This window comes from Mesocricetus auratus, unplaced genomic scaffold (assembly GCF_017639785.1).
Source record: "Mesocricetus auratus isolate SY011 unplaced genomic scaffold, BCM_Maur_2.0 Super-Scaffold_100020, whole genome shotgun sequence".
Taxonomy (NCBI): domain Eukaryota; kingdom Metazoa; phylum Chordata; class Mammalia; order Rodentia; family Cricetidae; genus Mesocricetus; species Mesocricetus auratus.
Window position 1 is genome coordinate 17,419,097 of NW_024429201.1, and position 12,765 is coordinate 17,431,861.

The following is a 12,765-nucleotide window of genomic DNA, read 5'->3' on the forward strand; positions in this document are numbered from 1 at the left end:
ATACCTCCATATTAATGGAGAGAGCTAGTTTATCTTGTGACTTACATTTTTTTATTATTATTATTATTTTTTTTTTTTGGAAAGCCGCTGTAACAGATACTCTCGGGGCTGCTATTTTTACTGATTTGTTTCAGGGTTTAAAATTAGTCTGATTAGAAATTTAAAATTAAACAGATTGTTGACTGTAGCAGCAAGGAGCTTGGGCTGCATTTGATACATGCTGGTTCTTGCTGAATGGATGGGAACTAGATTCCACTTTTCTGCTGCTGGCGTCTTTTGTTAATTGTGATCCTTGGCAAGTTGGGCTATATTGTTGTATATTGTTCCTTTAATTAAGGGGACGTGTCCTTTGTGCTGTTTTCTCTGCTGGCTGTGGACTCTGGCAGTGTGGTACTTTGCTGTGGCAATGCCGGGTGTTTTAGAAAAGCATGTGAGATGTAGCAGTGACTCAAACTCCTTTCTGATGACCTGAAACTCTTGTAAACCAGACGTGGAGACTCGCTTGCTCTCTCAAGCTGAGAACTACAATGGGAAAAGAAGTTGGCTTTCCTTGCTTTTGTAAGAGTCCTGCTAGACACCTGAAATCATCTGGGGTGTGAATTAAAGCAGTCACAGTCCTTTCAAAGTTAATGTTTCAGGCTTAGCTAAAAACCTAGGATCCTGGTTGTTTCCTGGCGTCAGCCTTCCCTGCAATGAAGAAATTCAGAAATGCGGAGGGCGGGATTCTTGTCAGCTTCTCTGTCACTATGTGCATACTGATTTGACACTGAAGAAGGGATAGGGGTTTTAATGGGACCTAACATGTAGAGCACAATGTCCCCCAGCAGAAGAGTAACATGAAGACTAGGGAGATTTAGGTCACAGATGAGTTTCCTAAAGTGGCTTTGGCAGAGCTGTGCCTGGAGAAGTAATGTAGAGATAGCCAGTTCTTAAAACCCACTGCTGTAAGTGGGGTTTCTTAGTAAGATGTGATTACTGCGCTCCTGCAGGACAGAGACACCAAATTTCTTCTTTCATTAAAGAAGAGAAGAAATGAAGCCAATTCCTGTTATTTCTGCAGCTCAGATGTTCCTGGTTACTTTAGATGGAGCTGCCTGGGCACAGCTTAACACAGCTAGAATCTAGAAGTAGAAATGTTGACTCTGGATTAGCTTTGAAATTTTCTCCCATAGTCAGCCCCACTTATATCTTAACCTCTAGGTCTGTCTGTCTGTCTGTCTGTCTCATCCTCCCCCCAACCCTCCTGTCACTCACTACTACTTTTCCTCTTTTCAGTTTTGATTTTTAACCATATCAGTCACGGTACATGGAACTGTGAATTTCTGGTGTTCACACCCCCACCCCATTAGTAAATTGAATTGCCTTTTAACTGAAAATAGAATTTTCATGCATTTTTAATTAAAATAAAATCACACCACTTTCCCCTTACTCTTCATTGTTGTAATGAAATGCTGTCCACATGCAAAGATGCAAGCCTAAGTTTAAATGTGCCCTTGGAGCCAGGATTGCAAACAACTTTTTTCCCTCTCCTTTGCCTACAGCACTGCCCCCTAAGCCACCCAAGCCCACTACTGTAGCCAACAACGGCATGAACAACAATATGTCCTTACAGGATGCTGAATGGTACTGGGGAGACATCTCAAGGTAAGACCACAGGTTCTGCATCCACCAGATGCAGGGAGGTTTCGAGTAAGAAGACAGAAAGCACCAGCTTGCTGAATTCCATTTTTAGGATGTCATCCAACATAAGCCTGAAGCATAGTTGGTTCTTTTCCAAAGACGGCCAGAAAAGTCACTGAGCACTGGAGCGCTGTGGGTGCTGGATGACACAGGAAATTAAATACCCGGGAAGTGTCCCTGTTGACAGAGATGTCAGGGAATCACCACACCGGGGTGACAGAGCACTGCCTGCTTTCTCTCTAGTGAGCAGGACTTTAGGGATTCAGGTTATTGCTCCCCTCACATATCCTTTCAGCTTTTCTAGTGGTTAGTGAGCGGGCTGGGAGAGCCTCTTTGTGGGTTATGACTTTCTGTGCCTGTTTATTAGAAAATGATTTAAAAGGAATAAACAACAACAACAACTTTGTATTTTAGATATGCTGATAGTGTAAATGGGTGCATGTACACATAGGCCAGTCGTTTAAATAGACACATGTCTACGTAAGTGTATGTGTCTTGCACTTACGTTTAGTGGGATGAATTTATAGCGTTTCTGTTTAAGCAAAGAGAAATTGTTAGTTACTTTTGAAAACATGCAATACTGACATGACTCTACAAGGACAGGAGAATGTAAAGGTACGGAACCTCTTTCACTCTCTTCTCACCGTCCCTAAAGGATGGTGTCTGTTAAGGCTGAGGGTATGGCCCGGCAGTGCAGCAATCCTGAGCGCAGGAGGGAAGATGGGGTCTCTCTGTGTCAGCGTGCTGTCATTCAAAGTTGAAAAGTAAGCATGGCCTTCTTTTGTGTTCATTTCAGGGAAGAAGTGAATGAAAAACTCCGAGATACAGCTGACGGCACCTTTTTGGTACGAGATGCGTCTACTAAAATGCACGGCGATTATACTCTTACACTAAGGTGAGCCAGGGAGTCAGCTGTACTTGGAATGTCTGGGTTGTCATGAAAATATTTCTAAATTAGATTTTTTTTTCTCCTTAAACCTGCAGCTCAAGTAATGGGCTTCTTTATAGGATATTCAAACATACTTGTTCATCCCTGTCCGCTTCTTCCCCAAGAGCCCCACACTGCTGCATCAGAAAACTTTAATAATCATTATTTTTATATTATATTTACAGGAAAGGAGGAAATAACAAATTAATCAAAATATTTCACCGAGATGGAAAATATGGCTTCTCTGATCCATTAACCTTCAACTCTGTGGTTGAACTAATAAACCACTACCGGAATGAGTCTCTAGCTCAGTACAACCCCAAGCTAGATGTGAAGCTACTCTACCCAGTGTCCAAGTACCAGCAGGTAATTTCTTCACAGCCCCTCTAACTCCAGTAGCACAGGGCCAAGCCACCCTCCATCGCAGAATGTGATTTGAAACTGCTTTCAAACTTTATACCATGATCAGAATGTCACAAGAGCTGAATCAGATAACACATTGACTGTTTCATTAAGGATTGTTATTTGAGTAATACCTTATCAATTTAGTTCTTTTTTTCTGCCTTGTATATCCTTCTAGGATCAAGTTGTCAAAGAAGATAATATTGAAGCTGTAGGGAAAAAGTTACATGAATATAATACTCAATTTCAAGAAAAAAGTCGGGAATACGATAGATTATATGAAGAATACACCCGTACTTCCCAGGTGAGTTTAAGGTATTTTAGACTAACACAGGTTATAAATCAGATTCTAAAGAAGAATTGTGTCTAACCCTTTCCAGTGTGGTCCATGCTTTTAAGAATCCCACAATACGCTTGCTTCTAACTGGCAGGTTACTGTGAGCTTTCAGTCCGTTCCTGACTGGAGACTTCTGTCCAGGCTGGACACTAGTAATAGCTGCTAATGTCAGCTTGTCCAGGCTCTGGGATGGAAATTACACATCCCTCCCCCTGCTGTGAGAAGTGTCGTGTCCGCTATACTGATTGCCAAAGGAGAAAGGAACATGGATGATACAAAACAAAACTGCCTTTTAAAAGACTGACCAGGCTGTACTTACATATTTAGGAGCACATAAACACACACCCCATTAGTGGAAAAAAGAACCATGAATTTGAAAGAAAGCATGGAGGGTATACAGGAGGGTTTAGAGAGAAGAGAGGGAAGAAGGAGATGATACACTGTAATCTCAAAAAAAAAAAGAGAAATAAAAAGTCAAAGTAGGCAGACAATTCTCCACAAGAAATGTCTGTTTCTATATCCTTTGACTAGATTTGTGAATTCCTATCCAGCTCTGAAAAGAGAGTACAGGCCGGCTTTCCCTGTGTCCTGGTCCTGTATTGAGGATATACAGTACAGACTGTATACTTGCCAACCCCCAACCCCTTGTACTGTTGCTTAAGCCATTTAGAGATGATTTGGAGTTGATGAGAAAAATCGCACAGGTCCCTTGTGGCCATTACATCACTTCAATAAGGAACTTAACCATCTGGCTGCTAGCGGCCAAGAGGGCTCCTGTAATTAAGCTTATGGTGCCCACGGATGACTGTACCAACTAGCAGCACAGTTACATTGCATCACTAGCTAGCTTGTCTCTGACAGTGAGAAGTCATATTCTGAAAGCAATGACGTTGTCTTCTGAAACTTGTGTTGCAGGAAATTCAAATGAAAAGAACAGCTATTGAAGCATTCAATGAAACCATAAAAATATTTGAAGAACAATGCCAGACCCAGGAGCGGTACAGCAAGGAATACATAGAAAAGTTTAAGCGTGAAGGCAACGAGAAAGAAATTCAAAGGTAGATGCTCCATAAACATCCCCAATACCCTTGTGACAGACCGGACTGGTCAAAGAGATGCTCTCCCTTCCAGTCGTTTGAGCAGTTTTCAAAAATGGACTAAACAAAGCGTCCTAAACGTTGGGGACCTTGTGTGGTAGACCCAGGTACTTAGCCATTTGTTTCTCGTGCCTGCAGGATCATGCATAACTATGATAAGCTAAAGTCTCGCATCAGTGAGATCATTGACAGCAGGAGGAGATTAGAGGAAGACTTGAAGAAGCAGGCAGCCGAATACCGCGAGATTGACAAGCGCATGAACAGCATTAAGCCAGACCTCATTCAGCTGAGAAAGACAAGAGACCAATACTTGATGTAAGTGTTTGAAATGGAACCCGGAGAACTGACTGCGGCTAAAACCAAAGAGGGGTCCTCAATGCCTTTCCTCTTTTGCACAACTCTTTCAGGTGGCTGACGCAGAAAGGGGTTCGGCAGAAGAAGTTGAACGAGTGGCTGGGAAATGAAAACACCGAAGAGTAAGTAGCATGGGTGGTAGCATGCAGTTTAGTTCACAGATTTTTTTCTTAGGACCTCTCTCAAGCAAAACTATATAAACTTGGTAGCATTATCCAGGGCTTTACAAAGGGAAAGTTGAGCCCAGGAAGAATGGGGTGGTTTTTTTGTTGTTGTTTTCCCCACAATTGTGTAAATTGACCCTGTGTGTTCATAATGATGTCCCTGAACATCAGAAAACTCCCCCAAATATTTTTGGAACAATGAGAGAAAAACAATTACATTTAGTATATTTTGAAGGTTAGGTATATGTTTGGTATGAATTATTTGAGAACTGGCAATCTTCTTAATACTGTCCTTGCCCTCTGCCAAGGTACCTAAGGGTGATTGCCGACTTGAAAATAGAGATAGTAATAACTTTGGTAATCATTGCCCCTGGGGGTTGGTGAGGAGGCTGAGTCGTCGTCTAATCTGCCTACTCAGAAGGAGACCTTGGGGCCAGGGTGGGGTTCCCACCCCCTTGACTCACAAACCTCCGTTTCTGCCTCTGTAGCCAATACTCCCTGGTGGAAGACGAGGAGGACTTGCCCCACCACGATGAAAAGACATGGAATGTTGGCAGCAGCAATCGAAACAAAGCCGAGAGTCTATTACGAGGGAAGCGAGATGGCACTTTTCTTGTCCGGGAGAGCAGCAAGCAGGGCTGCTACGCCTGCTCTGTAGTGTAAGTAACTCCAGAAAACTTGCTCGTTATACTTCGTTCATTTGTTCACTAGGGATCAGGGTTTGAAACCGTCTTAACCTCGAAAACTCATCTGCTGTGGTTAGTCTAGGCAGACAGGTGAATCTGTGAAGAACGTAACAGAGACATCTGTCGCCGTATAGTAGGACACTTGGGACTTGGGTTCCAGTGTCGGGAAAAGTTAATCCCTAGATGTCTTGAGGTTGTTGGGGTTTTTCCCCCTCATCTTAATTATAAACAGAAACGACCGACCATGCCTTCCCACTGTCCTCCACCCCTCTAAAACTCAATATAGTTAAAATGCAAGGTCATTTTTGTGAGAACATCACTGAACATAAAGTAACCCTTCGGGGATTGAGGAAGGACCCCATTAAGATCATGCAGAGATACACCCCAAAGGAGACATATTTCTGTCTTGTGGCCCAATTCCTTTTTATTGCACAATAGTTTCAGAAGTACTTTGAAAAGTAAAAATGGAAGGTTGAGCATAATGTCTGTAATCTTAGCACTCAGTGACTGAGATTAGCATAGGCTGTATATGGAGACCCTGAGTCAACCAAAAGAACAAAGGCTTTGGAGTCACTAGCATCATCGGGACAGAAATTATGTCCTCCTGTTGTAGAAAGACACTAAAAGTACCTTATAGTCTATGGCCAAGCACTGCTTCATTTAAGAACTATTCCCAAAAGACACACAGAGGGAGAATTTTGAGTTAAGACGAGAGAATAGAAGAATTCAGAATAAATGCCAAGATAGAGAGTTGTGATAACATTTCAAGGAGAGCTTGAAAGAGACCTGTTGACTATAACCGGAGGAAAGCTAGCATGTTCTCACAGAGACAGTAAAGCCAGCACCTGTGGGGTTGGAAACGGCCATTTGTCCCACATTTGCAGCATGTGACATGCAGTCTTCTATCAAGCACTCATCTCATGTCTCATAGGAACCCTCCCTCTCCTTTAAACCATGCAACAGTCCAGGGAAGCAGGCCCAAATGTTTAGCCCCTGTGTGTGTGTCACTTGACCAGTAAAAGCAGCACTAATAGTTTACTGGGGCTCCGCAGTAGTGAAACAGACCCCATTCACTGTGTCCGTCCATGACGTTTGGCTTTGTTAAAAAATACCCTGCAGCGTTCCGTTTGTCCGAGACCAGCTCCAAAGACATTTTTTTGTTCGCTCTCCCCTCTCCAGGGTAGATGGCGAAGTCAAGCATTGTGTCATCAACAAGACTGCCACCGGCTATGGCTTTGCCGAGCCCTACAACCTGTACAGCTCCCTGAAGGAGCTGGTGCTACATTACCAACACACGTCCCTCGTGCAGCACAATGACTCCCTCAATGTCACACTAGCATACCCGGTATATGCACAACAGAGGCGATGAAGCGAGCGCTGCCCTCAGATCCAGTTCCTCACCTTCAAGCCACCCAAGGCCTCTGGGAAGCAAAGGGCTCCTCTCCAGCCCGACCTGTGAACTGAGCTGCAGAAACGAAGCCGGCTGTCTGCACGTGGGACTAGAGCTTTCTTGGACAAAAAGAAGTCGGGAAGACACGGCAGCCTAGGGCTGTTGGATGACTAGACATTTCTAACCTTATCCTTTTTCTTTTTTTTTTTTTTTAATTTAAAGCCACAACACACAACCAACACACAGAAAAAGAAATGCAAAAATCTCTCCGTGCAGGGACAAAGAGGCCTTTAACCATGGTGCTTGTTAATGTTTTCTGAAGCTTTACCAGCTACAAGTTGGAACTTTGGAGACCAGAAGGTAGACAGGGCTGAAGAACCTGTGCCTGGGACCGCTTGGTCCAGCCTGGTTTAGCCTGGGTGTCGCTGGGTGTGGTGAACCCAGACACGTCGCACTGTGGGTTATTTCCTTTTTAATGAACGTACGATGTGGAACAGAGAGGCATGTCTGCTCTCACAGGACACTTTGAGAGAACATTGATGCAGTATGTTCAGAGGAAAAACAAAAACACCAGAAAACGTTTTGCTTAAAACTTGTCAAATCAACAACCAACAACCCACCAACAGACAAAGGAGTGTGGACAGGGAACTTAAAATGACATTCAGTATATAAAATATGTACATATTAGTGGGTGACTAACTATCAAATAGATGGATTTGTATCAATACCAAATAGCTTCTGTTTTGTTTTGCTGAAGGCTAAACGTGCAGTGCTATGCAATTCTTACTTTTTATTACGTTGTTACCAGTTTCAAACACACCTTCAGAAGAAGCTTTCCCTCATCCCAGTTTTTGTTGCTTGAAAATATTGTCCCTCGTTTTTTGTTAATATTTGTTTTGTTATTCTTACCTTTTTTTTTTTTCTTAAGAAATGTACAGGATGCCAGAAAGGAAAATGGCTTAAGAATTAAAACTATGAAATATTTTACAGTTTTTCTTGTACAGAGTACTTGGCTGATAGCCCAAGGTTAAAAAAGTTCATAACAGATTTTTTTTTGACTAAATGTTGGGCAGGGCCTGATAAGCTTTGAAGCTGCTTTATTCAATAAAAAAGAAAAAGAAAATGATATATGATGTGACAAAGTATTGCTGAGTCCAACAGTGTTGTTTTAAGACTCTTGAAATACGGTACCTGGCAATGTTTGTTTCCTAATGAATTGTGAACTCCTTGAATCTGGAGGGGGGAAGGTAGCCATGGGTTGTAACAGGTGGGAGGGGGGCGGGTTGGGAGCGGGTAAGGTGGTGTGCACTTTCTGGGGATTCCAGAGAAGGGGAGAAGTGAGGCTGCAACTCCAGAACTACTGTAACTCCATCACAGCGTAGCTGCCAGCATCTCTCTCCTCATGAAAGAAGTGCTGAGTTTGTTTTGGGGTTCCTGGAATGCGCTCTGTTTGTTGTTGTTGAACACACTGGTCTCAAGGTTGAATCCCTGCATTTAGAAAATGTGTTCTTCCTCCTTTTAATATTGGATTAGCCACAGCAGCCACCAACCATTCATTTTAACAAAAGCATGGTCCGAAAGGCAATCCTTTTGGTTGGACGTTTTGTTATCTTCCTGGCTCTCCATTCACTTTAGAACGTAAAGCGAGTCGACCCAAGTGGATGGTCCCAGCGCTTTGTCGAAACAGTTAAAAGAGACGCAAATGGCAGTTCTCATGCACATGTTGTGCATGTTGTACTTCATGGTGAGGAAAGGGAGCAGGAGATGGCATCTTTAAGAGAGTGTTCAAGTTTCGCTACGCTGATGTGCGTGTGCAGAAACTGGCGTGTTCATTGGGAATTGTCATGTGCTGTGAAGAGCAGAGGCTAACCGAAGTCAGTCGCCGCCCTGGTAGATTCAGAGAGCACCTTCAGCTTCATTTCCCCTTTCTCAGTATTAGACACGCCCACAACTTTATTTCTCTTCCCTTTCTAGACCAAGGTGAAGGTATTTGTGTCTTTTGCTTTTGTTGTTTTCAGCTTTTGGAATTTGCAGCCTGGTGGCTGGGTTAATGGTCTGTAGAATGTATTTTTTTTTTCTTCCTATGAAGCCACTGCTCATCCTCACAAGGAAAAGTTCGTCAGCCAAACTGTGAGCCCGCAGACTTGACCCTTCTAACCTGACCACGTCCTTACTGCCAGGCAATTGATGATTTCCTGGGTTTACTCTGGGCTTTGCAAACTCCAGTGGTAGCATTCTGCCATGCCACATAAGACTGAACAGTTAATAGTTGTTTGTAAGCTAGATTTGTGGTTGGAGTTTGCTTTTCTTTTCCTTTTCTTTTTTAAGTAGCACATCATGTATGCTATCCCATACAAACAACTTTCATTTTAATTTTTAAAATAGATCTGAGATTAGCCATTCCATTACAAGTTCTGTTGGTGGCTTTTCTTCAACACTCTTTGCAAGATGACTTGCAAAAATGTCTCATCTCACGAACTTTGGTACAATAGATTTTCCATTGGTCAGAAGGCGGAAGTCATTTTTCTACACAATAGTGAATCATGTCGCACCTGTCCTGCTGAGTGCCTTTTTGATGACAGGTTAGTATGCCACCAACTCTGTCCTTAGAGAAGTCTGATCACTAAGTTTCTGTGATCCTCAAGGCAGTCATCCAGTAGCATCCATTGAGTGGCTCATAAATGCAGCTGGATACAGCACTCCTGATATGGAAGCATCCCCACATAGTTTTTCTCACCAACTGTCACACCTTAAAGACAGCCAGACACTAAGCTGCTGAGAGGCTGAGCTAGACTAAAGCAGTGGGCGGGTTGGGACCACATATCCCACACCAGAGCGGTCATAACCACATGAAAAGGCAGCAAGCATATGTTTGCAACTTTCGACAACTTCATGGCCCTGGATATATGTATATATGTATATGTGCATGGACTGTGTTTTCAGTACACCTTTCAGCCACGCAGATCCACAGTCAAGTTCAAGTACATAGCAAGCAGGTGTCTAGTACAGTCTTGTATATGTGTGTGGGCTTTTTTTTCCCCTTTGATGTTGCTTCGTTTTGTCTTATAAAGGTGAAAATTGTTGGCAAATGAAGTGAGAAGTTCATCATTTGACATTTTTCTGTTTTTAGAAGCTATGCCCTTTCAGGGAGCAGGTCTGGATGATTTGCTTACCTGACATATATTCGCTTTCAGTGTTGTCAAGTCAGAGTGTGTTTCTGTAAGCTGTCAGTGTGAGGAACCAATCCCTTTGTCAAGTATCTGGTTATGAAGTAGTAATGTGGTTGGGAAGCCCTACTGTTGTTCCTTATTGGGAGAAAGTTCCTGCTGGTTTTCCCAACTGTGCTTTTTGCAATGCATGGTATCTAAGTCAGTTGGAAAAGTGGGCGTTGCTGTCTGTTTGAATTTAGGGTCATTTAAGAAAGGGGCAGTTAAAAGCACAATGCCTCACATGGGACAAAGTTCCAAAATGCCAAATTCTCCTGTTTTTTGTTTTGTTTTTTTTTACAAAAATCTATAGTTATATATAAAATAACTAGTAGTGAGGGTAGGGAGGAAGTGGCTCATCGAACAGACTCTCCAACTTCACACTGAACTTGTCACCATGTGATAGCATTGGCTGCCCAGGATGCTGCTATTTAAGAAAAAAAAAAAGCAAAACAAAAAATGAAACCCACCCTCACTTATATGTGTGTATTTTTTAAAGCTACACTCTGTTCAATGTTTTTACGAATCTGTTTATATGACATTGCTAAAATAAAGTTGGTCTTTTGACGAGAGGGAGGATGTCATGGTCAGTTGTGATTTTGCCTTTACAAGGCAACTGGGGTGGGGGGAGGGAGTGTGCCTCCTTGACATTTGTTCAAGTTATAGATTCAGTGAAGCTATGTATTGTTTTAAGTTGCTTAATGCATTGTATTAGGTCCTCAAACAGAATAAAGGTTGTTTTGAAACTTAAGTTTCCATTTGAAATTTTAGTTTTCACCGGAGACATTTCTAAATTCCCACCAACCCACTTGTTTCATTATCCCAACCCAGTTTTATAAACAGAAAGGTACAAGTTGGTCACTTGGATGTGCTCAATGTTATGTACATAGCATCTTAATGCTTAAATGATAAAAATAAATACCCCTAGGTGATAGCATTTCAAGGCGTGCTCTTGCTACTTAAAAAAAAGTCTCATTTTCCTCCATCCTTCCCATCCTCCACCCAGCCTTAACAATTAGCTCCTAGTACCTATGGTTTTGATGGCTTCTGGTTATGTCTTTTGTACACTGGATGACTTAAACTCATGGTACAAGAACAGAATGCAGTGGTGTGACTTGAGACTATAAATAGGGTCAAGTTACTTCCTTGATGCCAGTTTGCATTGTAATGACTGGTCAAGAAGCAGCTCTTACTGTGAAAAAACTTCCCCCACTGACATTTCCCGCTAGTTGAACCTGTGACCACACTACTGTGTGTGTATATATGTAGTTCACACATTGTATAAGCACAGTGAGGCTGCTAGATAAGACATAATCTAGGAGTAAGGGTGAGGACACCCACATTTACTGCCATGCCAACAATGGCTGGTGCATGTTAGGCATGGCAGTAGCTCTGACGTTCATGTCCTGCCTTTTCCTAGCTCTGTGGTATCATAGAACTCATTCCCTGGATCCATGAGAGTCTCTTCCATAGCTGCAGTTTCTGCTGTACGGGTTGTCTTCTTCAGGTATGGATGACATCATGTGTATTAGCTCTCAGACACGGCTCTGGTCTAGTCTTCCAAATGTCTGCAGTCTCGTGCTGCTTCTAATCTTCTGTTTTCCCAATATAGCCTCTTTTTGGTTTCTGAACCCTTTCATCTGCTGAGTAATTCTGCTTACTTAATTCTGCCTGGAGGGTACACTGACATGCATTACGTAGTGGCAAGGATACATTCTGGAATGCCTGTATAATTTTGTCATTGTGTGAATATCATAGAGCATGTTTCCATGCATCTAGATGACATAGCCTGTTACACTATACCTGGGCTCTATGGCATGTACCTACAGGTGCCTAGGGCCCAAAGAGACTAAAGACTGTGAGAGTAGGTGAAGCATTAGAGCAAATGGTACAGTCAAGACACATGAACTTGAGCTGTCTGGGGCTACTGCTGCTGTAATACAGCAAACTTTTACAGAAAAAAATTTCATGATTAGAAGTGCACCCTAAAATACACCAACTACATATGCCAATAACAACTGTCAGAGCTCAGGTACTGCCCAGGCTACTTTTACACCAGCTTGCACTATACGTTTGTTTGCATCAGCCTCCCTTCAGTCATGACAATAAGTTGTGCTGGTATCACAGGTGTGTGTTGTGGGGGAGTGGGGGTTCCAGATTCCTCCTAATCGTAGAGAGCAGCCATTGTATCTGTGACTCAGAGTCCCTGAGATGTCACTATGACTGACCTCTGACACACCAAGTGGTTATTAACCACTATACTCTCCCTGTGTTTTCTCCAAACCAATCCCCCAACAGTTCTATTCTGAGTTAGAAGATATTGCTCCCATTCTACAGACCAGAAAAGCCTAGGCATGACAAGACTTATTCAAGATCTTGCAGCATGTTAGAATACAGAGTGCCAAGGCAATCTCACTCAAAGCCAAGCTGCCTCAGGACAGAATCTAAAGACTATGAAAAAGTGCACAGAACAGTTCAAAGAAGGGTCACCAGTAACTCTTCCTGCTAGGTAATGAACAAT

At 42.6% G+C, this 12,765-nt stretch overlaps 1 protein-coding gene and 1 long non-coding RNA gene across 4 annotated transcripts in view; one reads left to right on the plus strand and one right to left on the minus strand.

Annotated features, from left to right (window-relative positions):
* Pik3r1 (phosphoinositide-3-kinase regulatory subunit 1) overlaps window positions 1–10,995 on the plus strand; it is an 83,752-nt gene extending 72,757 nt beyond the window's left edge. For all 3 annotated transcript variants that reach the window (XM_005065596.4, XM_040729077.1, XM_005065597.4), the window contains 9 exons: window positions 1,542–1,644; window positions 2,477–2,575; window positions 2,794–2,974; window positions 3,189–3,314; window positions 4,263–4,405; window positions 4,583–4,759; window positions 4,852–4,920; window positions 5,451–5,621; window positions 6,828–10,995. In XM_005065596.4, coding sequence (XP_005065653.1) covers window positions 1,542–1,644; window positions 2,477–2,575; window positions 2,794–2,974; window positions 3,189–3,314; window positions 4,263–4,405; window positions 4,583–4,759; window positions 4,852–4,920; window positions 5,451–5,621; window positions 6,828–7,017 — 1,259 coding nt within the window. In that variant the 3' untranslated portion in view covers window positions 7,018–10,995. The remainder of the gene's footprint in view (window positions 1–1,541; window positions 1,645–2,476; window positions 2,576–2,793; window positions 2,975–3,188; window positions 3,315–4,262; window positions 4,406–4,582; window positions 4,760–4,851; window positions 4,921–5,450; window positions 5,622–6,827) is intronic.
* Window positions 1,034–1,724, minus strand: LOC110339277. Its single transcript, XR_002381393.2, has 2 exons — window positions 1,611–1,724; window positions 1,034–1,121 (listed from the first exon to the last, which is right to left on the minus strand). It is a non-coding gene; the product is annotated as an uncharacterized LOC110339277 (long non-coding RNA).
* Window positions 10,996–12,765: the final 1,770 nt, after the last annotated feature.